Genomic DNA, 24,998 nt, shown 5'->3' on the forward strand with positions numbered 1-24,998 from the left:
AAGCTTTTATCCAGATCCGTTATCTGTGCAGCTGATGTGTTGCTGTACAGAGAGAATGATCAGAGAAAGCTGCTGCTTTGCCATCATGCAGGACATTTTGCAGTACAGGAAATTCTTGATCAAGCTGAGGTATTGAGACAAGATCTGAAATTGGAAAGCATTTTCTTCCTGGGCAATTCGCAATAAATTCTGATGGTAGAAACGTCAGTGCCAGCTCCACTAAAATATTGTTTTCTTGTTACAATCTGGCCTGCTCTTGACTTTTCACAGATAAATGTGGCAATTACATCTCCTTATATAGAGATGTAGAATAGTTGAGGACGGAAGGCACCTCTGGAGATTGTCTAGTCCAACCCCTCTGATTAAAGTGATGGCAATTAAAGTTAGCTTCTCACGGGTTGTGTCCAGTTAGGTTTTGAATAAGTCCAAGGGTGGAGACTCTGCAGCCTCCTTAGGCAACCTAGTCCAGTGTTTACCACCCTCACAGTAGAAAAGTGCTTTTTTTGTTGGTTTTTTTGGTGTTTTTTTTTTTTGTTTTTAATGTTTAAGTGGAATTTCTTGTATTTCACTTTGTGCTCATTGCCTCTTGTCCTGTCACTGGGCACCACTGAGAAGAATCTGGCTCCCTCATCTTTACTCTCCCCTATCAGTCACTTACACACATTGGTAAGATCCCCCTGAGCCTTCTCTTCTCCAGGTTTAATGATCCCAGCTATCTCACCGTTTCCTTAAAAGGTGTTCCAGTCCCTTAAGTATCTTTGTGACCATTTGCTGGACTCACTCCAGTAAGTCCATGGCCACCTTACACTGGGGAGCCCAGAACTGGACCAAGCACTCCAGATGTAGTCCCACTAGGGTTGAGCAAAGGGCATGTATTGCCTCCCTTGGTCTGTTGGAAATACTTTTCTGAAGCAACCCAAGGTGCTGTTGGATTGCTTTGCATCAAGGACACATTGCTGGTTCATATTGAACTTAGTGTTTCAGGTTTGGCTTCTTTTTCTGCAAAGCTGCTTCCCAGATGATCAGCATCTAACCTGTACTCTAGATGCTGGACTTGGATTTCCTTTTGAAGTTCATGAGATTACTGTTGGGTCACTTGTCTAGCCTTACCTACCTCTGAATGGTAGCACAACCACCTGGTGTATCAACTATTCCTCCTAGTTTTGTACCATCTGCAGAGCTGTTGAAGGTGCACTCTGCCCTATCATCCAGGTTACTAAGGAGGATATATTGGCTCCAGTATTGGCCCCGGGGGTGTACCACAGATGATCGTCTCCAGCTGGACTTCATGTTGCAGATTCCAACCCTCAAAGACTAACAGTTTAGCCAGTTTCCAGTCCACCTCACTGTGTACTTACCTAGTCAGTACTTCATCATTTTGTCACTGAGCATGTTACAGACAGTGTTGAAAGCCTTGCTAAAATTGAGGTAAACAACATCCACTGCTCTCCCCATGGCCATCAAGCCAGTAATCTCATAGTAGAAGGCTGTAAAGTTCACCAGACATGATTTCTCCATCATAAATCCATGCACATGGACTCTCAATCGCCTTTGTGTCCTTAATATGTTTTGAAATGGTTTCAAACCATCAACCAGCTCTCCTGGACCCTTCTGGCCAGGGTTATATCCCACAATGTTCTTTCAGGCAGGCTAAAGGCTGCTCTCATGAAGACCTGAAGGAGACTTGTCTCCTTGGCTTGTCATTCAGCTTTTTGCTTTGTTCCTTCCCCTCGGAATCCTGAACTCCACCATGTCATGGTCACTGCAGCCAAGGCTGCCCCCTGACTTTTACATCCCTGACCAGTTCTTACTTTTTCGTAAGAATTGGGTCCAGTGGATCATGGCTCTCTTTAGCTCCTTGATTAGCTGTGTTAGGAGGTGGTCATCATCTCACTTTCAGAAACCTTATGGATTGCATGTGTCTTGCTGTGTTGTCCCTCCAGCGGATATGGGGGTGGCTAAAGTTCCTAATGAGGACCAGGGTCTGTGAACGTGATACTTCTTCCAGTTTTCCGAAGAGGGCCTCATGACCTTCCAGCCACAACTATTCTGTGATTCTGTGATCTTCCTAATCAGATGGTCTGTAGCAGACATCCACCACAACATCGTCCTTGTTGGTCTGTCCTCTAATCCTGACCTGTAAGCACTCAGCTGCCTTATCATCCATCCCATGGCAGCGTTCCATGTGTTACCACTGATATCACTGAAGGGGGCAGTTCACTTTCCTTGCCTTCTTGGCCTGTGCTTCCCAAAGAGCCTGTGTCCATCCTTCACAGCATTTCAGTTGTGTGTGCTATCTCACTATGTCTTTGTGATCCCAATGAGATCAGAGCCGTGCAACTGCGCGCAGATCTCTGATTCCTCCTGCTCCCACATGTTCCTCATGCTGCATGTGTTGGTGTGCGAGCATTTCAGAGAGGCACCTGCCCATACTAACTTCCCAGAAGGGGTACGAGAGCTTTCCCTATAATGCTGCTGTCCTGTAGGTACTTCAGAGTTTATGTGCATACGCTTGGGGTGACCCCACTTCACCCCTATTTTGGAAAATCCCAGCTTCATGGACTCGAATTTCACGTATCTTTGTCCTCTTGCTCTCCTGTTTTCTTCCCTGTTCCTTTCTCTTCTTCCTTAGCTAGAAAGATGTGAATAACCATCAAAAGGCTGTGAGGCAGGAGGGTGGGGAATCATCTCTTGTGGTACAATCATCTCTTCAGTGGTATCATCTCTTGTGATAGGCCCTTCCCTTAACATTTCTTCCACGCTGAAATCTGTGCATTTGGACTTGAAATCACAATTTTTTCACAAAGCATTTTCCTATTTTAATAGCAACCATATCTACTCATCTCCAGTGTAAGTGTCCAAAACCTCATTAAGTTCTAAATAAAGTAAGTTTTCACATGCTGGTATGTAGAGAGGGATGTCCCACTTGAACTTACTTGCGTTGCGTCCTTATGATTGAACAGGTTAGTAGGCTGTCTTTACAGGGACTGTTGGAAGAGATCTCAGTTTCTTTCAGAGGTTTAAATACTTGACCAACAGAAACATGTTGGGAATAAAAGAATTTCCACTGGACTCTTTTTTTTTTTTTTTTTTTTTAAGGCTGTGCTGCAGCACTGATTGAACTTACCTTTGGGTTTGCATGCCCTAAAGGTGCTAGAGAGCCAAGACAAAAAGAATTAATTTCTGGAAAGGGACCAGCAGTTTCTTAGGACACAGTTCTGTCAGGAAAGATAAGCTTGGAAAAAGTGAGCATGAGAACATTGTTCTGTTACTTGCTCTGGCATATTCTTTTTTCTTCAGTGAAACATTTTTTTTACGTGTTCTCACATATGACATCAATGTGTCATCAAGTTTCTCTGAACTGGAAATATTCAATGATGTTTTGAACACTAGTTAGTGGTGTTAAAAGGCAGGTGGCAATATCATATTGTTTTCTGAGTGATTTTGTGAAGCAGTGAGACTTGATTTTATGTGGTATATAATTCTGTTTTAATGGCTGTTACAACTTCTGTTGTTCTGTAATTGCAGCATGCAATGAGATTATATTTTGAAGAAGAATTGTGAAATAGTGGAAGCTTGTTATCCAGTTCAAAGCAAACTTTGAAATGAGTTAATATTTCCTCCATTCCTCTTATTTGCAGGAGACAGCTGCGATCACTGGATGCATTATAGTGATGCCACTAAAACCAGAAGTGGATGGGCCAAAGAATTACTAAATGAATTCAAAAGCAACGTTGAATTGCTTAAGCAGGCTGTGAAGGACCAGGTCATAGATTCTCCTCCCAAATCACTGCCTGCTGTTTCTTCTCAGAACCTACAAACAGGTACTTTCTTTGCATCACTAATGCTCTAATTCCATGAAATGTTAAAACTATTCTAAAAAAGACTGTGCTTTTCAATGATCCATCACTATTCTTTCCTACAGGCAAGGAACAGATACCGAAAGGAACATCTAGGGCTTCCTCTGTATCTTCCCAACAACCAAAGGGCAAACTGATGTCTAGTCCTATTGTGGTTAGACTTGCAGATTTCAATATATATCAGGTACATTTCTTGAAGTTAGTAAAACTGGGGCTGCTTTGCCCTTGACTGTTATGTAACTATGTTTTTTAAGGGACAATTCCAAAGCCCATTGAAATTAATAGAAGTCATTCCATTCATTATTGGATTGGACCTTTATGGGCCTGCTTCTGCTTTGTTAAAACTGGTGGATATTTTCTTACCAACTTTATATTAGATGATACCCCATCACAATTATGTTTTGGATCCAAGTTCTACTGCTCCCCAAATCCTGACATTTGGAATTTCATCTTTTCGTTGTATTATGTTAGGTACCCAGTATTTGAATATGTATTTTAATATGGCATTTGTATTTTATGCGTTTCTTATTGTTATCTTTTTCAAAGTACATGGATTATTTTTTTTTTTAAATGTTAAGAGTTTTTAATTTTTTTTTTTTGTCCAGTCCCTCCCTCCTCCAGTAATATTCTGAGTAGACAATTTAACCTTTTTTTTTCTTTATTTTTCTTCTCCCACCTCCCCTCCAATTTGAGTAGTTTTAGTTGCTGGTTGTTCTTCATATTCAGTCTTTGGTGCAGATAGAAAGCAACTGGAATAGAGGAGGAGTATATCTCTAAGGCAGAATGGTAGTGATATAGGGGATTCTACTCTAAATTTCAGGTCCTAACAAAAATGCTTGGTGTGTGCCCTTAGTCATTGTGACTTCTACTTGCTCTGGTTCCAATTTTCAATGCTTTTTTGCCATATCACTTCTGGTAGAGTGGGAGGTTGCAGCTTGCTGCCAGGAGCCTTCATCTGGATTTGAAGTGGTTTTATAATATTTTGTACTGTTGGTGTTTTCATTTGCCTTCAACTCTTTAGATGCTTGTCTCCTCCTCCCTACACAAATATATTTTCATTTTTTTTAATTGTCATTATTTTGATACAATTTACAAAAAGCTGTTTTTCTAAATAAATCTGTTGTTATTTGAATATTTGTATGTGTTAATAGAGAAATGTTTGCAGCTTGAAAACAGCTACAGAGTGAAGCAGGCTTATAAAGGTTATATATTCATTATTTCCAGTGAAACTAATGCAAGTAGACATCATCATATATTCAATATTAATATGTTGGCTAGTTTCAAACTAGCAGTCTGACCTACTAAGTGTTGGATGAAGGAGCTTTTTTGACAACATACTTTTTAAACTAGGGTACCTTCCAAGAAATTTAAGGTCAAATATATATCAAAAGGTGATCTCTTTCTTCTTTCATAATTTACATTGGAAAGAAACAGGAACAGGAGGATTACTGTTGTATAGTGTCTTGATTCTCCTGTGAAGTAGACCTTTGGGCATACATAGCTTTGCCAGGTGCCTGCTGAACACCTTGCTTAGCAGTATACAGTCAGGTTGTCCCATGTACTGGAACCTGTCCTTACGACAGTACAAGGACTTCCTAACACTTCGGTAGTAAACTTACCTAGCTTATCTATGCCTTATCATCTAGATATGGGATCCTTTTGGACGGATGGTGTGCCAGTATACCATGTCCTAGCATAGTTGCTTGTACAGGAGCTGTAATGTTTGCAATAAAGGTATCAGATCATTCTAGGCTTCTACTGAACGCCTTTGAAAGTGACCTGCTGCCTCGTGCCTCACATGAAGGAATGGGATCTGGTACCGTTAGTACTATCTAGTTTTCTTGTGAAACAGTTCTATGCGGATTGCTTTTGCTACAAGGCAACTAGGTGTTTCTTGTTGTTGGCACTTTGTGTAGTTGGGGATCTACATCTGAGAGCAGTGGAATGTTACCCTACTAGGGGTAGTGCCTTGCAACTACAAATGCTTAATGATTCATAAAAATGTAATGTATTAATGAAATTAATCTTTTCTCTTTCACAGGTTTCAACAGCGGACCAGTGTCGTTCTTCCCCTAAAGCTCTGATCTCTTGCAATAAAAAGTCGCTTTATCTTCCACCAGAAATGCCAGCTATTCATATTGAATTCACTGAATATTACTACCCAGATGGAAAGGACTTTCCTAGTAAGACTTTTTTTTGGTACTGAGCCATGAAATTTTTTTGTTACTTTCACCTTTATGAAGCTTCATACTCATCCAGGTTGGCAATTGGAAATAGGTAATGGCTTTTTACAGTGGAAGAACACAACACTGCTCCATTTCCACAGTGCTTACTCCTGGCAAACTCCTGTAAATACTGGGGTTTTTTTTATAAACATGGGTTTTAAGTCTGAAAACACTCCCAGCATTTTTACTGACACATAAATTATTCATTCTCCAGCATGCATGTATTGTTTCTGCAGTTCTGCTCTCTGGCCACATAGAAGAACTCAGTGGCTACAGAAAAGAACTGAAACTGTTGCAGCGGTATCTAAGATGCAACAGAGATCTGGTGGAGTTATTTTTATTAATGTGTTATGGGGCTGGCCCTGTTTTATATACATAAATGTCAGGGGATTTCTTGAGGATGGGACTTGAGGACAGCGTATCTCCTTGGTCCTGCCCTTCCTCTGTAATGAGGACACTCTCCCCCTTTCCTTAGACTTAATTCTATTCTAATATTAGCTTTTACATTCAAAAATTCAGTTACTTGCTTGGAGTGAAAGAAAGAAGCATCACTTTAGGTGTCCCCTAGCAATTTATTCTTCCTCGGGACCAAAGGAATGGGTTTCCATTCTGGTGTAAAATACTGGTGAAAATGTAAGTCTGCAGTTGTTCTTAAAAAACAAACCAGAAGACAATCTCTAAACGCTTCACTTATTCTCATGATTTTGTTTTGTTTTTCTCTTTTAGTTCCATGTCCGAATTTGTATGGCCAGCTGAATGCTTTACAGTTCACCCTGGATGAGAGGAGTATTCTTTGGCTAAATCAGTTTGTGTTGGATTTGAAACAGAGTCTTATTCAGTTCATGGCCATGTACAAGTTAAACGACAATTCAAAATCAGATGAACATGTTGACATTAGAGTTGATGGACTAATGTTAAAGGTACGCTGTCGCTGAGGAGGGGTTTTCTGGTTCCTTGGAAGAAAATACTTTTATTATGAAAAACCATTAGCAAAGCAGCTTAAGGAACAAATGGACAAACGAATGCACAAACCACCCGTGCAATAAGCAATGCTGCTCTGGAAAACTGTGCAGAGTACGATGGTTTGAAGACAGACATACCATTCCATACTACTTCATCTGTGTGCTATGGGTATTTTGGTTTTGTGTTGAAGACCTCAATGGGAGTATTAACAAATTATTTCACTGTGTTCAATGAAGCTGATGTAGCAAAGAAAAAAAAATTGAGCACTCAAGTAAAAACAACTAGCAAAAAATTCGTGTTTGCACTTTGTATTAATGCAAGAGCCCTCCCTTGTTCCTCTGCTTGTAGTATATCAAAACCCTTCTGTCTTGTTAGCGAGTGCCTGGAGTAAAGAAAGCAGTTCATCTGAAGGTTAATTTCCTTCTCCAAAACCCATTCTCACCATTTATGGTTTCATGCTGGCCCTTGGAAGTAGTTCATGTACACAGGTTCCCTATATATTTATTCCAGAGGAGTGGCGCTTGTTAATGCAGCTGAACATCAAATTTTTGCTTCCCTTGTCTTCTCCTTCAGTGGAGGAGAAAGATTATTGAACAGACAGTTCCACCACCACCGCGCCAGTTTGCATTGGACCTTTCTTTCCAAGGTTCAGAGGCGAACAAAACAGTGAGTCTTTTTGATGATGCCCACAGGAGAGGTTTCAAGAAGGCTAAAAAGTCAGCATATGGAGAGATGGTTATCTTCCTAAGGCCCTTGGTGCATATTTAATGGAACTTTAAAAGGACACGGTTTGTACTGAATAAAAACAATTATTGAGAGCCAACAACCAGGCAGCTACAAATACAGACTGATCTAATATTGAATTACTGTATGTGAATAGCCCACTAAAATAAGAGAAGATCAAAGTAAAAGTGTTCTTAAATCCCTCAAACTTTGATTCATATTAAGTATTTCCCCCCTGTATTAACTGCATTATTTTTATTCTAGCAAATTACGAGTCTTTTATTATTGATGTGCTTGATGCTTACATATCATATAGTTAATTATTATATAGTGACATATTTGGTTATTTTGTTATTTACATGAAGAAGCTTTATCACTCCCACCTTTTAAGTGTCTCTAGGGTGACTTTTTTTACTCTGATCTCTCTAGAATCTGCACGGAGATGCTATGACAGAAGGTAGTGTCACTGATACTAGCAAAGCTAGTGTGGCCAAGGTCCATGTTAACAATATCAGATACAGGATTTGGCATAAAATGTATATTTCCTTTAAAACGTGCACTAAAGATGTGCAAGTTAAATTAAATCCAGTATACTGAACTATTTTGTTGTTTTTTAGGAGTTGGAATATATTTTTATTTTTATTATGAAAAAAATTATTATGATTATCAGATAATGGTCACAAAAATGGTCACCTGTTCCATATTCTGCAATGTTAAGAATATTAGCTTTGTTAACACGTTTAATTGTCTCCTTCTGTTTTAACACAGAAATAAAATACTGTAGTACTCAGTGTAGTGAAAAACCCTATTTGACAAATCAGATTGAAAACCAGAGAATTGTAATTTGAGTTCAAAGTTGTAAATGCTTGGAACACTGGAAGAAACTTTCTGCCAAGCTGTTTCTGAGTTGAAGAAATTGGAAACTTCAGCCTAATATAGCTGACCTAAATCTAAATCCTTCAGATAAGAAAAGCCTGAGACCCTTACGTTTTTGTACAAACATTGAGTTTTCGATGCCAAAGCATTCTTCTTAAAAAATTAGAGGAAACGCAAATAATAATCTGTGAGCCTGACTTATCCCTGTTCTTCTGTGTTAGCATACTTGAGTTCTCATAAAATCGTAATTATATTCTTTCATTTTAGTTATCACGGCTATTATTTTGTTTCTTGAATTGTATACCTTCTTAATTTACCAATTTCTAACTAGACAAAATATGTTTCTGTCTTGCAGTTCATTGTCCCATCTGAAAACAAACCTGAAATTCATAGAGATCAACCTCGCGCACTTTCCATTCAAAGTTCAGAGATGATTGCTACGAATACAAGATACTCGCCAAACTGCAGACACTCTGATCTAGAAGCGTTGTTTCAGAACTTCAAAGACTGTGAATTTTTCAGTAGAACTTTCACCACTTTTCCTAAATCCCAGAAGAATTTTAATCTTTTGCATCCAATCTTCCAGAGACATGCTCATGAACAAGATACTAAAATGCACGATGTTTATAAAGGTTATATCATCCCAAAATTGAATAAATACGCATTAAAGACATCTGCAGCTACTGATGTTTGGGCCTTGCATTTTTCCCAGTTTTGGATAGATTACGAAGGAACAAAAAGTGGGAAAGGCCGACCAATAAGCTTTGTGGACTCATTCCCGCTTTCACTTTGGATTTGCCAGCCAGTAAGATTTGCCAAGTCGCAAAAAGAGCTTTTATCACATAATCAGACAGCTTTGAACATTCCAAAAAGTGAATCTAGTGATCTTGCTAATAGACTCCAACGTAAAAAACTTCTAAAGGAATATTACAGCAGTGAGACGGAGCCCTTGACTAATGGCATTCAAATGTCAGACGCTTCAGGAGTGCTTTCTGAAAGCTCTTCTGATGCAGATGTACATGTTCTTGTCCACGTTCAAAAACACGTAAGCGTGCAGATCAACCATTACCAGTATCTTTTTTTGCTGTTTCTTCATGAATCTCTTGTATTGCTCCTGGAAAACTTAAGGAATGATGTAGAAGCAGTGACAGGAAAACCTGCAAAGCAAACGGATGTCTGCATTGGGATCCTACTGAAAAGTGCAGAAATAGCCTTACTGCTCCATCCAGTGACTCAGGGAAACCCTTGTAAGTCTCCAGTTGCGGAAGAAGGAAGTCCCGTGGCATCAGAACTTTCCCCTTTGGGAAATGGGGAAGCTCTTACTTCAGAGAGTAAATTAGTTGGCAATAAGATAGTGCAAGCTGATATTACTAATTTTGATTATGTAAATGACTGCAAGCCTCTGAATGCTGAAGTTAATAAAGGAATTTTAATGGACCCTCTTTTGTGTAAATCGGACAGTAATATGGATTTTCAGAAAGGAACGTCATTTTCAGATGATGCATCAGATAAAGGTTTGGGAGATACGAGTGAAGGAGGAAGCAGTGGGCTTTTTAGTAGAAGTGATTCAGAGGAGGTCTGTGGACCTTTAAGTGAGAAAAGTAGCTTGCATCCTCGGGATTCAGCATCCATTTTAAATAAGAGAGAAGATTCTACTGAATTTTTCATTGATAAAGAGGATGACAAAACCATATTCTCAAATAAGTTAAATGAACAGGAAGGCACAACTGAAGGCTGTCCTAACCAAGTCACTGACTTGGAAACAGAAACTGCCTTAGAACCTGAAGAGCTTGAAATCAACAAAGAGAAAGTGACTTCAGTTAGAGTGTTTGCATCCCACTCTTCATCAAGGTATAGAAGATTTAATACCAAATCAGTTTTCCTCCTATCTGAAAATATTTATCAGTCTTGTTGGCCACGTACTTCTAGTAATGGTCACCAGAAGCGAACACCTAGTAGATGAAAATTTTAAAAGTATATAAAGATATAAGGTATGCAGTATCCAGCATTCGAAGAAAGCTGAAATGAACTGTTAATTGATTTAAACTATTTACTTTTCATTTAAGTGTTATGAAATACGGTTGAGAAGAATGTTGACAAATATCTACAGGAATGCATGTTGTTTCTATGCTTATCTCTTTTTCTTGCCAAAAGATTATTGCATAATCAGATTTTTTTCTTTTATATCTTGCCTGGTGTAGAGGAATTTTGTCAAGTAACTTCTATGTAATTCCTTTAATTTGAAATAATAGTTTCCTAATATCTTTATGTTTTAAAAGTGCAAAGCCTAAGGAACGCTGCCCGTCCACCCTCCCTACGTTCTCTGTTTCTTACAAGAATATGAAGAGAAGTCCATCACAAGTCTCTCTGGATACCATCTCTATCGATAGTATGATGCTAGAGGATCATTTGATAGAGAGTGACGGAAGTGACAGCCAAAGCTTTCTGGAGAAAGGTAAGCAGGTTTAACAAAATAGCTTTAAGCAATATGTGAAAACGTTGTTTATTACTAAAATAAGACTCAAAAGGATTGTAGTGCAGCAAATCCTGGATACTTTACAACACCGTTTCTGTTAGCTTCTCCAGTCAGTAATATCAATTATCTTCACAGCACAGTATTTCAAGGGAAAGTAATAAGGTGTGCTACTTAAATAGTGCTGCTTAATTAAACACTACTTAATTTTCCTCTCTTGAGGAACGTGAAAGCATTGCAGTGCTATGTTGCAATTCTGAATTAAGCAGAACTGTTCCCTGCTTTGCTTAAAAGCTGTTACTTTGGCTGTAAGCGTTTCCAGGTTTGTACCCTGAATCAGTGTTATGCTTGAAGTGGTAAAGAAGCTTTAATTTTAAATGCAGATGAAAAAGAAATGGATTTTCACTAATACTCACCATGCTAATTACCGGGCAGATAGATTTAGTAGTCTCCTTGCAGCTTGCTCCTTACGGAGCAGTTCCTGGCTATTGACTGTCTAACAGCAGGTATTTGTCCAATTTTTGCTCACCTGTGTATGAGCATTTGCTCCTGATCTGAGGGAGGAATTCAGGCATATGGTAGTTATGCCTATATAGTCTGTAGCATTGTGGATTATGCAATTGTAATGATCTAGTAGCTCTCTGGCAGAACTGATTAAATCATTTTCTAATGTCAGGAAATATGATAAGGCTTTATTGATACTTCTTTTCCGATAAATTCTACTTTGAATAAAGAATTACAGTATTTTTTTCTGTAGGATTTCTTTTCAGTCTAGAGCAATAATGAGAAGAATGCTTCACTTGCAAACCTGTCATATATTTGGATTATAGGAGTATTCCTGCACGTGCTTATGTGGAAGCATGCCATAAAATAAGTTTTGCATTTTAAATAATCTTTATATGTCTTTTTAGCTTGTTAACTATTGTTTAACTGCAGGTTAGGTCTGTGTGCTTTCTAGTTGTCAAGGAAACACTACCGTGTTCACTCTAATGAAAGTGTGTATAGCTTATTTCTCTATATGTAAAACCACAAACATTTGCTCTAAAGGCACTGTGCGGCGTTTTAGATATGTGGCTTGGAATCTTTAACCATTTTTCTGCTGGATCAGTTTTATATTTGATCTGGAAAACTAAAAAAGGTCCTTTACAATTTTTTAAACAATGTGGAGTGCCATTTTGGTTTTGTCACTGTATCCTGCCTTACTTGCATAGCATCTAGAACTTTGAACTCTCTGTAAGAGGAATGGATTTGGCTGTTCAATCATAAATGTTTGTTTAATAAGCCATTCAGTTAATCTTAAAAAATGAGTTAACGTATGCATACAACAGACACTGACTTTATTCGTAATGCAGGAGTGATCCAGGTTGTGTTATGCTATGCTAACTTTGCGTTTTTTCTGATGTATATATGGAAGGTATTACAGCCACAAACTGTCAAAGCCCATCAGAAAATGCCCATGAAGGAGGCACAGTGATTGAAAATTGTGATGGGTCATCTCCAGATGCCATGAGCGCTGCTTCAGAGAATGCCCATGAGACTAGTGAAGAAATGGTAATATTGAATTCCATTAGCATACATGCTTCAGTAAATTAAACCTTAAAATAGAGCTAAAATGAATGCTTTTAGAGGTGATTTTTTCAAGTAGTTTTGGGAGCTTTTGTTTGTGCATTATGTAAGCCTATAGATCTAGTGCACTTATATTAGGTGCAAATGACAATTATAATCCAGGTTACGCTGAGCGTCCTTTGTCCTTGTTATCTCCTTTATAGCCACAGTTGATAAATGACAGGAGCCACTTAAAAATGTCAGAAGATATTTCTGCTGTAGCACATAGTAATATTTTGTAATATCATCATGTTCTTTTATGCTCTGTTGAACATGGTATTTAAAATGAGCTTTTTAACATCATCAAGTATGGATAAAGCACCATAACTCTGACGTCTCTTATATGGAGGTGTTTCCTTAGCGCTGGTAGCATTCTGTAGTATTTGCAAATAGGGGCGTAACAACTGCCCTCCTGGGTCGGATCAGAGATGCCTCGTGTCCAGGATTATGTCAGGACAGTGCCCAGTATTTAGAGAAGATTATAAGAATGGTGCATGTAGAGGGAGATTCCCTCCCTGAGACACCATGCAGGGTCCACGTTTTTCCATCTGCCTGTCTGCTTATTCCTTGCTGATCCTTGCCCTAATCAACGCTTCTTAAACTATATTCTTGTATCAGTTAAGGTCATGAACGTGAAACCTAAGAGTATATGGGCCCAAAGAAAGACAGTGAATTTACTGAAATCTGTTGTGTGTTTGATGATGGGTTTTCCTTTTTAGTAATGTTAGTCATGTAATCCTGCCTTTGCTTTAAATATTTTTGGATCCCCTTTGTTTAAAAAAAAAAAAAGGGCCAAAAAAAAAAAGCTAATTTAAATGATTGTTTCCTTTTAAATAAGTTTTCAATTATGTGCATATAGGTAGTATGGAAAAAAGAGAATTCATTCAGATTGTTATGCAAATGCATGTTAGCGTATCTTTTTCTACTTGTGGAATATAGCTAAAAAGTCATTAAAAAAATGAGGCCAAAACAGTAATAATGATGATGGACGTGTATCTGCTGATACCAAAGTGGACTTGTCAAACTGGCTGCTAGTTTTTTTGAAAGATACTGTAATCCAATAACTAGAGAAAAAGGGCTGACTACTATGCCGGTAGCCAAAGTTTAGTTGCCTATCCTGGTTCTTTACCCTGGTCTGATTGAGCACCATGAATGCTTGGTTGTGCTTATGATAAACACGAAGTTGAATGCAGTCTTAGAAAATTTCAGGTGTCACATAGGTCACACGCCTCTTGGTCAGAGTGGGGAAAGGCTGTCTCACTTGCATGGCTTTTCTGGCCAATTCTGAATTGGTATTAGTGGGCCATGAATACAAGTTTCTGTCTTTGGATAGACAGTCGAGCCAATGGGGACAAAAAGAAAAGAAGAAGAAATGAGAAAACGGTGTTCTTTTCTGTGAGCAAGGGTTATGGATACAAAGATTCTTCCCTTTTTGTGGGGGAAAAACTTTAGACAGAACTTAAAAAACAATAATCACTGTAAATTCAATTTATAATCTCGTATTGTTTTATCTTGATTTTGTTGACAGATGTCTGTTGTGGTTTTCCAAATATTTGGTGTTAATGGTGAAATTGACATCAGAGGTGACGACACAGAAATATGCCTGCAGGTCAAGCAAGTGATACCAAATCAGTTGGGAAATATCAGTGTTCGACACTATCTTTGCAACAGAACTGTTGGTAAGGGCTAACAATGAGATCTCATTATTGTGAAACTGGAGTTGGAAACATTTTTTCTAAGTAAATGAAAACACTGTATTAGCCTAAAAGCACAAAACCAGTTTTATGTTAGTACCGTAGCATCCTTTTTATGTTGGTTTAGAGTATCTACTCTGATTTCTTTCCTAATTGCTGTACGTTAAAAGGGAAGGAAATGAAAATGGAACTATTTCTGATAGTGTGGGTAAAAATATGCATTGCATTGAGTTCTGATCATTAGTTTATTTTTCTAAAATCAAATAAGTTGCATTACATCATGTTATTGTTTTATGAAGGTGGAACTCCCTCACTGCTCTAATGGTACTTTGCTTAAATGTACCTTGGTTGGAAGGGCTGTTTCTTTTCTTCAAGATCTATTTCTCTAGATTAAATTAACACCCACAGTTTAAACAGGTTTATAATCTGTGGTTTAAGAAAAGTTAAAAATTTAGTATGTGTCAGGAAAGATGAGCTGCAAGGACAGCCTTTTTTTTTTTCCTCCTTTTTTCTTTTTAAAGCTTGATAGGAACACAAGGTTTAGCTTCATGCCAGATATTTGCATAACGAGATCAACCAGTGTATTGTCAGAGCTGTTCTTGGCTGCGAGTACATATACATTCTCTGCCAGAAAACCTAGTTCACATACTGGGAGGTTTTTTTCTTGGCATGATGTATTGGCGTGCCACTTCATGTCACAGTTTGCTTTGCTCCCCTCTGCCAGCCTTCCACACGGATTGCTGGATGCCAGCTCTGTTGCGCTGTAAGGTTTTTTGGGGCAGATCCCCGGTGCACCTGCTCCCTGCTTCTGGTTCATCTCCTTTCCCAGGAAGCAGCTATAGCAGCTGTTGGCTGCCATTTATTCCCAGCCTTCCATCAGCGTGGATTTTCTTCAGGAAGTTGTGCTTGGTGGTACGGCCTCTGATGCCGTAGCTAAAGAACCCATTTACTGGTAAGCTGAGCAGCTGCCAGCAGCTGCTGCCTGAGCAGCTGTCGCGTGATGTTGCAGTTGTATTCAGGCATCTGAAGGCAAGAGGGAGGTCCAGCAGGGAAGACTCATCGCTGACCTTTTGTTCATACGGCAGGCAAACTGATCTCTGGTTATCTGTCATATCTTCTGTAAAAGCAGGAGGGAGTAAATGGTAAGAACATGCCACCTTCCTGCTGTCATGTGGATCTAAAACTAGAACCTGCTTTCTTTCTCAGTCAGCTGATGATGAGAGGCTTGTGCACTGGCTGATTATTTCATGGAGAAAAGGTTATAATGTAATTGGAATCTCCAAATACTTACACTTCGTATCTCTTCCTTTCTCTTCCTGGTGGGTATCTAGATGGGTGGGCCAAAAGCACTTTTTTTTGTACACTGCTGGTCATTCCCATTCTTCTTTTCTGATCTCCACTGTAGGGCTGTGCTTTCTGTACTCAGGCAGGAATCTTCTGCTGCTGCTCCCCATCTCCCACATTTGTTCTAATAAAAGAACTAAGGGAGAAAACAGTTTATTTAAAAAAAAAAAAAAAAAAAAAAAAAAAAAAAAAAAGGCAAGCATTCCAGAGGATCAAGGGTGGGAAAAAGCTTGAGAAGCAGATCAAAAGAAACAATTTAAATGAATTAATGGTAACAAAACACAGATAAAAGAACCAGTGAGCGAAAGTATAAGAAAATATCCCCCAAAAATCAGCGCTGCTCAAGACGTTTAATAAAACTTACTCAAGTGCTGAATTAACAATTGTAACCAGTAAACCGAGGAACTATGCAAAACAGTGAATAATCAAGTCATAATTACAGTCTATGAAGGTGTTCTGGGTAAAAATAACCATTTAAAACCTACTAGACTGTTAACGCAGTAGGTGCAGAAAGGGAGAAGTATGCCTAATAGCTGGAATAAGTTTGAGGGCCATGTGGCAGACGTGCTCTTCCTTGCAGGGCTGGCTGCAGGAGGATGCCTTTATCAGCTCTTGTCTGGCAGCAATAACAAAAGAAGGGGGATGGAGTGTGGTAGAGGTACTCTGGGAAGGACAGTGCTTCTACTGAGACCCTGTCATGCTTGGAGGAGAAGGGAACAGCAGTTCGTAGCTGCTCCCAAATTGTTTAATGGAATTTTTACTCCATCCTGTCTTGACTGTGCCCCTTTCAAATACCTGCAAGATAACCAAGATTGACTTTCATGGCTGAGACTGAATGTTGAGGTCTTTTCTTCTGCTGGTTTTCTACACTTTGGTGCATTCTTCCGGCAGTGATGCGGGCATTCTTTTCTGGTCTGGAAATACTTGGGGCAGTACTGCTTATTTCTTTCTCTTCATTTTCGGGAAGAATATAGATCTTTGAGGGAAACAAAGTTTCCCAAACCAATTGCGGGGACTCATTGGACAGAGTGGTCATTCTTCTCCCATCTGGAGAGCTGCCCTGCCTCTCAAGGACTGTAGGTAGCTAATTCCCTTCTGTCTGGAGTAGAGTCATAAAAGGTACCTGCTACTTGCAATACTTGCAGTATTTTTTTTTTTTCCCTGGTAGGGGACATGTGAAATCTAGCACTTCTTAAACATTGGAAGGATTGAAGGATGGAGTCATCACGGCTGTTAGTGTTGTGGAAACCTCTACTCACAGGGGTGGCAAAAGGAGAGGTGGTGGTTCACAGCAGAGGCTGAAGATTCTCATGTTCATTTACAGTTCTTCCCATTGGTCTTTGTTAACCCAGATAGGCAATGTGTTCATCTACCCTGACTCCAGTGCCAACAGATAAGTGCATATGCCCTGACTTTACTGCTGTGCTAGGTCATCCATGAGAACTGGGCACCACATAGAAAGAGGAACCCAATTAATCTACAGATAGGAAATCAAATTAATTACTCTGGACTGCTGTAGCTCCCGGCAATGTCTGTTGCATGCTGTACTGAAACTTGAACTACAGTTTTCAGACCTGTACTATGTTCAGGCTGGGGCAGTATTACTTGAATAAAGTTACTGCCTCTTGCTGTCTGTCTGTCTGACTGCACTTGGTCTAGAACAGTTGACTAGTTTGCCTGTTTTCTGGGATGAATATAGAAAGTTAAGTATCGTTCTCACTCCTCCTCTTCCCCCACTTTTTTTTCTTTTTGAAATAGACGTACACAAAACACCCACTCATACAGTTCCTCCTGACTGCTCAAACCTTCTTCCCAGTACTGTCCTGGAGCCATTTTCCTGGAGACAGCATGTTTGGTGATGGTTGATATCCAGGAGCTTTGTACGCATCTGTTTTCCTTAGTTTGGCTCTGTCTCAGAGGAAGCACAATGTGCAGGATCATAGTATGTGTTTAACTTCTCTGGGCACCAGCATCTACACTAGGGATGTGGTCCATGTCTCCAGTTGTTAGGAACATGGACCAAAGCCAGTTTTGGCCCAATGTCCTTTATCTTCTTGTAGGTTCTCATTAGGCCCTTTATAAGCCACTGCTGATGGTTCCAGAGGCATCTCAGAGTGATCTGGTCTGTAGTTTTGAAAAATAATACATCACATATTGCTTAAGAGGAACTGAACCCCTCTCTTTCCGCCCTCTCTTTCCCCTTTCCTTTTTAATTTTATTTTAGAACTCTTTAGTTGAATGTTGCAGTTGTCCTTACTCATTAAAGATACTAAAAGTAACAAGAAACTGCTAGAGGATTTTAAAGGTTCAAATCTACTGCCATCCAAATAATGGAAGCATTGTGTGGTCGTGTTCTCCATCTGACTGCATTGCTGTTTATGTCCCTTTGTGTTAGCAAGTAAGTTCCTGAGTCAGGAGATTCTGCCTTTCCGAGAGAATACCGGCTCTCCTGAGAGGGTGAACTGACTTAAGTCTTTTTCTGAATTAAAATTGAAGGAGTTAGTGGAAAAATATGCAAAATCATTGTCTTCCCATTGTCAAGACATTGAGGAAACACAAATGTTTTTGTGCACGGTTGTGGTTCTGTATTGTCCTTCTCTGTTGTCACAGTGAGGTACTAGTCCTTGGGTATATTTTCTGTTTCTCTTTTAGTACTTTGAAGTGATATAGTTAGAAATTTGCTTTGAAGTTCTGTATTTGCAGTGCTGTAATTCATGACTAATGCTTCTGAAGTACTTTTGGAAAATCAATTAGACAGTAGAGGTAGAAGTAATTGCATCATAATTGCATTTTTTTGTACATTGTAAAATTTTAATGCAAATTTGTTTTTGTTTTGCAACAGGTTCCGACTGTAAAACTGTGGCTGGACCAGTTAATTCATCACCTGAGATAAGTTTGAGATGGGAAAGTGGGCCTAGTGCTGTCACACATTCTCTGCTGGCTGTGAAAAATGGTTTTCTTCAGTGTCATGTAGAGAACTTCAGTGCTGAATTTCTAACGTCTTCCCTCACAAACATTCAGCATTTTCTGGAAGATGAAACTGTCGCAGAAGTGATGCCTATGAAGATAAAAGTTTCTAATGCAAGGATTAATTTAAAAGTATGTTAACAATGAGCTATTTGGCTGCTCTAAAGAAACTGTGTTCTTGTTTCTTTGATGATAAACTACTAATCTGGATACAGTTAACTTCAAAGAAACCGCTATCGTACTCTGGAAGGTCTTTAGATAACAGTAAAACAATTTAAAAATCCATAGATTTGGTTAGCTCTGTGGTATGCCTGGAGGGGAATTCTCTGCATGACCAAGCTATTTATATGAATTAATATTTTATACTATTTTCCTCCTCTCCCAGACTCTTTTGTCTGGGAGTTTTATAGGTTAGGTATACCAAGTTCCTAGAGGCACAATGTGGGTTTTACTGGTTGGGCTTTTTCGCTTAGCATAGTAATGGTTTTATAATTACAAAACAGATTTTAGAGGTTAATACTCTCTCCTACATAGAGGATAGTCCTTGCAATGAAAGTTCAGTAGAAAAGAAGGAAAAGGGTTATGGGAATTCCAGTTCAAACCACTTGAATAGTATTTCTTAGAACCCAGATTTCATGTTCTGCCCTACCTCGAAACAGATAGTAAAGAATGCAAACTTTTCTCACCATCGTAGCTTAAAATAGCAACGTTAGGAGGACACTCCTGCTCAAGTCTCCTATGGGATTTTCTTTCAGATATTTAAAGGAGATGGTGAATTCTGTGCTGCACAACCATTGAATATAAACATAAGGGCAGTTTTTGGGGGGCAGGGGCAACAGGGGAAAAAAAAAACCAAACATCAAGATAACTGTAACGTTGTTTTGGAAATTAATAATCACCCATATAAACTTGGAACAAAGTGAGGACTGGAATAACAGCAGCTCCAGTTCTGCATCTCGGGCTAAAGCCTTGATTCTTCTAAGATCATTCTTGCCTGGAAGGGTAATTGCTTTCTCTACGGTGTTCTACTCAAAGTGCATCGGTATTCCCTTCTTCTGTGACGCAGCTTTTCCATCCCCTGAGGATCCTTAGGCGCTACTTTAGGGCCATTTCTACTACAGGAGTAGCACAAGCACGTTATATAAGAGCTGTGGATCTGTTCCTCAGATTTCAATGTATCACAAATGTGAATGCCCAAATGCAAAAAGGAAAGTCTTAACATACGGTTGTTTAAATTTAAAAACAGGATTGTGCTGGTTTATTTGCCAGAAGGTGGACTTAAGCAAAATGTTCTTGAGAAAGCAGCTGTTTGGGTTGGGGCATCGTAGACTCATAGAATGGTTAGAGTTGGAAGGGACCTTAAAGATCATCTAGTTCCAACCCCCCTGCCATGGGCAGGGACACCTCCCACTTAGACCAGGCTGCTGAAGGCCTCATTCAGCCTGGCCTTGAATGCTTCCAGGGATGGGGCATCCAAAACATCCCTGGGCAACCTGTTCCACTGCCTCACCACCCTCACAGTAAAGAATTTCTTCCTAATAGCTCATCTAAATCTCTTTCAGTTTAAAATCTTTACCCCTCGTCCTGTCATTACACTCCCTGATAAAGAGTCCCTCCCCATGTCTCCTGTAGCCCTTCTTTAGGTACTGGAAGGCTGCTATAAGGTCTCCCTGGAGCCTTCTCTTCTCCGGGCTGAACAACTCCAACTCTCTCAGCCTGTCTGCGTAGGATATACATTATTAAACCAGTAGTAAGAGTCTGCTTGGCAGCAAAAGCACTGAAGTGCTCACTCAGCAGCGCACACAAGTCACAGTAAAGTTGGTTGATAAACTGCAAATTTGACATACGGGTGATTAATTCCTATAGACTTGTTGGGTAATAAAGAGTGAGAGGATATGGTTTGAATTTATGCTGCATTGCCTGTTCAATGCAGTATATTCTTCTGTTTCTTCTGCACGAGACTTGATGCAGTGTGTTTCATGGCGGGGGAAGAATTTAAGAAAGGTGACTTTATTTTTTGCATTTCCTACTGCAGTCTCAGTGCTGTTTTAAGAAACTTTGGCAGTTATATCTCAACAGCTTTCATGGTACGTCCTTAATTAATTACACTGGTTGTGTTATTCTGCTAGACAGGGATAATGAACTATAAAGACTTCCTGGGGAGACCCCAAAAGAAGTAATTTGTGAAGTTTCTCTTCTGCTGAATACAGTAATATAACTGAACTGCAGCTGGTGTCATCCCAAACTAAATTCTAAAACGACAAAATCCGCTCAAGAATGAGAGCTGTACTCATTCAATCTTTAAATAGTTCAAGGGAAAATCAGATACAATACAGTGCAGGTTTCTTATCTCTGGCTCTGTGAGCTCCTGAGCTAAAGAATGTCTTGAGTTGGGATATAATCTTATTGAGGTGTCTGTAAAAATACTTTGAAGTATTTTAGTGAGGCTCTATATATTGAATTCAGCAGACTTACTCCAGAGATAAATTTGGGCCTTTAATATGATCCCAGGGAAAAAAAATGGAGCAAAAGTTTAGTGGAGGTCCCATTAGAAAATTCTACTCTGAAATGTTCCCTTTCAAGTTTCATTAAATCCACTTATGTTTAATTGAACATCTTAATTAACTATTTTGATTTCCTGGTAAACTCCATTTTGAATACTTGGTTTTTTTTTTAGGATGACAGTCCATGTGAAAATCTCAAGGCATCTGAGCTGGTACCCATAAAACTACATATTGACATACTTTGGATAGAAAGAAACGATGATGGCACTTTTCTCATTAGAGGTTTGTATGTTCCTGGACCTTGATATCTCAATATTATAATCTAATTATTGTTAATACTGTTTTTTTTCCTTTGTGCAGACATGTGGCTAATAATGAAAAGATAACCAATGATAATTTGTGTAAGTTGTGTTGCCATATACCTTAATTCTAAGTGTAGTCTCGTAGAGGAAAACCGCCTTTTTTGAATAGTGTATTGGCGAAGTTAACAACCCACAGCTGAATCAATCTGAGAAATAAAAATACACATGTAACTTCATCAGGATATGCTTCATCAGTGCACATCAACTCATCGTGATAAGTCCCAGGTTCCTTTAATTGACCACAAACCAAACAAAGAAATGGCCTTTCTTTACAGATTACCAAGGTGGCTACCCGTTGTTTTTGTGGTTTTTTGTTACAGATAGTAATAGAAAATATTGTAAAACAAAAGCCTATTTGGGAAGTACAAGTAGCAGTTTTCAATTCTGTGTATTACGGTGGTGTCGTGGCAGTTCGTGGCTGGGGTTGCACTGAGACTTGTATTTCAAACAGAGATTTAAATTGTACTTTTCATGAAACATGTATACACTCACAATTTTTCTTTTCTACATGTGTGGGCAAATACTAAATACTCACAGCAAGGCAGTACATTTAGAGCTGGAACTTTACTGCTGTTTTTCACAGATATGTCAAAGAATCATAGAGTAATTTAAGTTCAAAGAAGCCTCTAGAGGTCATCTGGTCCTACTCCTTCCTCAGCGCAGGGGCAGATTAGATCAAGTTGCTCGATGCCCTGTCCAGTCGAGTTTTGAGCATTAAAAAGGCAATACCACAACTTGCCTTAAATAATCTTGTCCCATTCTTTGATGACCTTTATGGTTACATTTTTTGGTAATGTCTGATTGGATTTTCCTTCGTTGCAGCTTGTATCTGTTGCCTCCTGCCCTACAGCCTCCAGACAAGGGTGCTTGAGCACTTGCCAAGCACCTCAGGGAGGTCTGGTCCATCTTCTCTATACCCTTCCACTAGGTCACCGGAGGCGGCATTAGGATCACCCCATGGCTTTCTTCCTCTTCAGATTTGACAAGTGCCTCTCTCTGAGCCCCTCGTTTGTGCATCATGTGCTCCTGGCCGCGATTGTCTCGGTGGTCCTCTGCTGTCGGTGTCTTTCTCACACTAGGGAATCCAAAACTGGATCCAGTATTCCAGATGTGATATGACTGGTGCTTAGTGATAACTTCCCCCCATCTTGCTGCCTGTACTCTTGCTAGTACAGCCTGCATGTGCCTGGTCTCTGCTGTCAGAGCTCGCTGCTGGCTCGTGATAAATCTTCTTGTTGACCAAGGCCCCCAGGTCATTCCCTGCAATGTTGCTTTCTGTCCACTTGGTCCCCAACCTGTGGTGGAGCAAGAGGTTATTTACTCCCAGCTGCAGGACTTCGCATGGGCTTTAGCTGAGCTTCGGGAGGCTCCAGTCAGCCCATTTTTCCAGCCTGTCTGGGTTCCTCTGAAAAAAAGCCTTGCCCCTCAATTTGGTATTGTTCACAAAATTGCAGAGCGCACCCATCCTTTCATCCAGGTCCCGAACGTATTAATCAGACAATAGGCAATGGATTGTATGACTGGAGGAAGAGGAGGCTGCAGGGTGATCTTAATGCCCCCTTCACCAACCTGATGGGAAGGTATAGCAAAGACGGACCAGACTTCTCAGAGGCATGCTCTGGCATGATTTGCTTGTATTTTAATCTCTCCATATTATCCCATACATTGTTCAAGTATTTAAAGATGTTCAGTGCATTTTGGTCATCTTTTTATACTGAACAATGGAAGAAATAGTAATTTAGCGAGAAAAAAATATAAAAATATAAATAAAACAATAAATAAAGAAAATATAAAACATAGTTTTAAGGTTTCTTTCAGCTCATATTTTTTCACCGTTTTGCTGAAGTGCTCTAATCCCTGGTCTTGTCATGGACTGCTCAGGTACAGTGACTTCAAAGGCACAGGTCAAATGCTGTCTGCACTGCAGTGATTTATGTATCTGCAGTGCTACATTTTTGAGTCCTCACGTGTGTGTGTGTGTGTGTGGTGGGAGGAGGGGGTAATAACAGAAAACTGTTGTTTAGAAGGAGATGTCTAAAAAATTAAAAACAAAAAAAACAAACCCCAGAGTATTTTTTTAGACTACTAAGAACCGTGACCCTCGTTTTTTCCCTTGGTGTACAGCAGTGTATTTTAATAAATGTTACAGTGTGTTTCAGTTATAAATGCTAGAAAGTTTCTTTAATGCCAAGTCATTTAAGAAATTTTTGAATTTAAAAACTTGATCCTGCAGGTTTATCTCACTGTATCTTCAAATGTAAATGAAGTCTTCAGATCTGATTTTAACCTGGAGACTGTATATTAATAGCTATATTAATAGTTCTCAACCTTCTAATTATTCAGAATGCATATTCTGTAGTGATGATATTGGTCACTATAAAAATATGTTAATTTTCTTCAAGCTGGAAGCTATGTATTGCTTCTTCTCACGCCTCCTTTCCTTTTTCTCTTCCTCCAAAAGCGTATATGACTTAATTATTTTTCTTATTCTTAAATTTGATTTTGGGAAGTAAATATAAATGTACTTAATATTACAAGTATATTTGTTTAAGTCGTTTTAATTTTGTGCCAATGAGAATCAAACTTTAAAAAAAAAAAAAAAATGACAAAAAACCTTAAGCACTACTCTTACATATCTTTCTGTGATACAGACAATCAGCGAGTAAATGATGTGTCAAAGATGAAGAATTCCAGTAGTGCGTTGCAGCAAGCAACTGGACCTGGTGGACATAAAACACAGGATCAAGCCACGCAGACTACTTGTGAAATTCCCAGACCTCCTAAATCAAGCAGGGATTCAGCTGACTTCATTGAAAACAAGGTATTAAGAATTTGTTTTGACTCCCTTCCCCCCTCCAAAAAAGTATGTTAAAATCCTTAATCATCATAATTTTAAAATTATCTAGGGGTGGGCTTGGGGGTTATTTCTGTCTAGAAATTAAGATGGAAAATACAAATTTTAGATATTATAGTTTGGTTCAGTACTTAGGCATGCAAAACAAATTTAACACAGCTTTCTAAAAAGGATAATAATACACCGCAGACTAATTCTTCTCCTTTACATTGGAGGGAATTTTATGAGGGAGCAAGTCCCTTCTCCATATCTCCTTCATCCCTGTACAACGCAACTGCTACAGACAAAGAACTAGACGGTTAAGTCAGACCCATACTAATCTGTCAGTCATACCTGGATTGAGGATGACAGAACCCACACATTAATTCGGCTGTTTTTTCCACTGGGTAAGAATCCATTCCTAGAGCTTAGAACCTGGGGTCATTTCCGCTCCTCTCCGGAATGGAAATGGCCTAGCTAAAACATTGGGTATCTTGCCTTTCGAGCCAACTGCATCAACTCTCTCCATCTTCCACACCCGCTCACTGGGAATCAGTTGCAACCGATTC

General features: G+C 39.2%; 1 protein-coding gene across 2 annotated transcripts in view; it reads left to right on the forward strand.

Moving 5' to 3' along the window:
* Positions 1-24,998, forward strand: part of BLTP3B (bridge-like lipid transfer protein family member 3B) — a 63,433-nt gene that overhangs the window by 32,235 nt on the left and 6,200 nt on the right. For both annotated transcript variants that reach the window (XM_063322724.1, XM_063322723.1), the window contains 11 exons: positions 3,642-3,824; positions 3,926-4,044; positions 5,902-6,043; positions 6,812-7,005; positions 9,003-10,498; positions 10,927-11,102; positions 12,535-12,671; positions 14,254-14,404; positions 18,606-18,862; positions 21,408-21,516; positions 24,248-24,417. In XM_063322724.1, the coding sequence (XP_063178794.1) occupies positions 3,642-3,824; positions 3,926-4,044; positions 5,902-6,043; positions 6,812-7,005; positions 9,003-10,498; positions 10,927-11,102; positions 12,535-12,671; positions 14,254-14,404; positions 18,606-18,862; positions 21,408-21,516; positions 24,248-24,417 (3,134 nt within the window). The remainder of the gene's footprint in view (positions 1-3,641; positions 3,825-3,925; positions 4,045-5,901; positions 6,044-6,811; positions 7,006-9,002; positions 10,499-10,926; positions 11,103-12,534; positions 12,672-14,253; positions 14,405-18,605; positions 18,863-21,407; positions 21,517-24,247; positions 24,418-24,998) is intronic.

This window comes from Chroicocephalus ridibundus, chromosome 1 (assembly GCF_963924245.1).
Source record: "Chroicocephalus ridibundus chromosome 1, bChrRid1.1, whole genome shotgun sequence".
Taxonomy (NCBI): domain Eukaryota; kingdom Metazoa; phylum Chordata; class Aves; order Charadriiformes; family Laridae; genus Chroicocephalus; species Chroicocephalus ridibundus.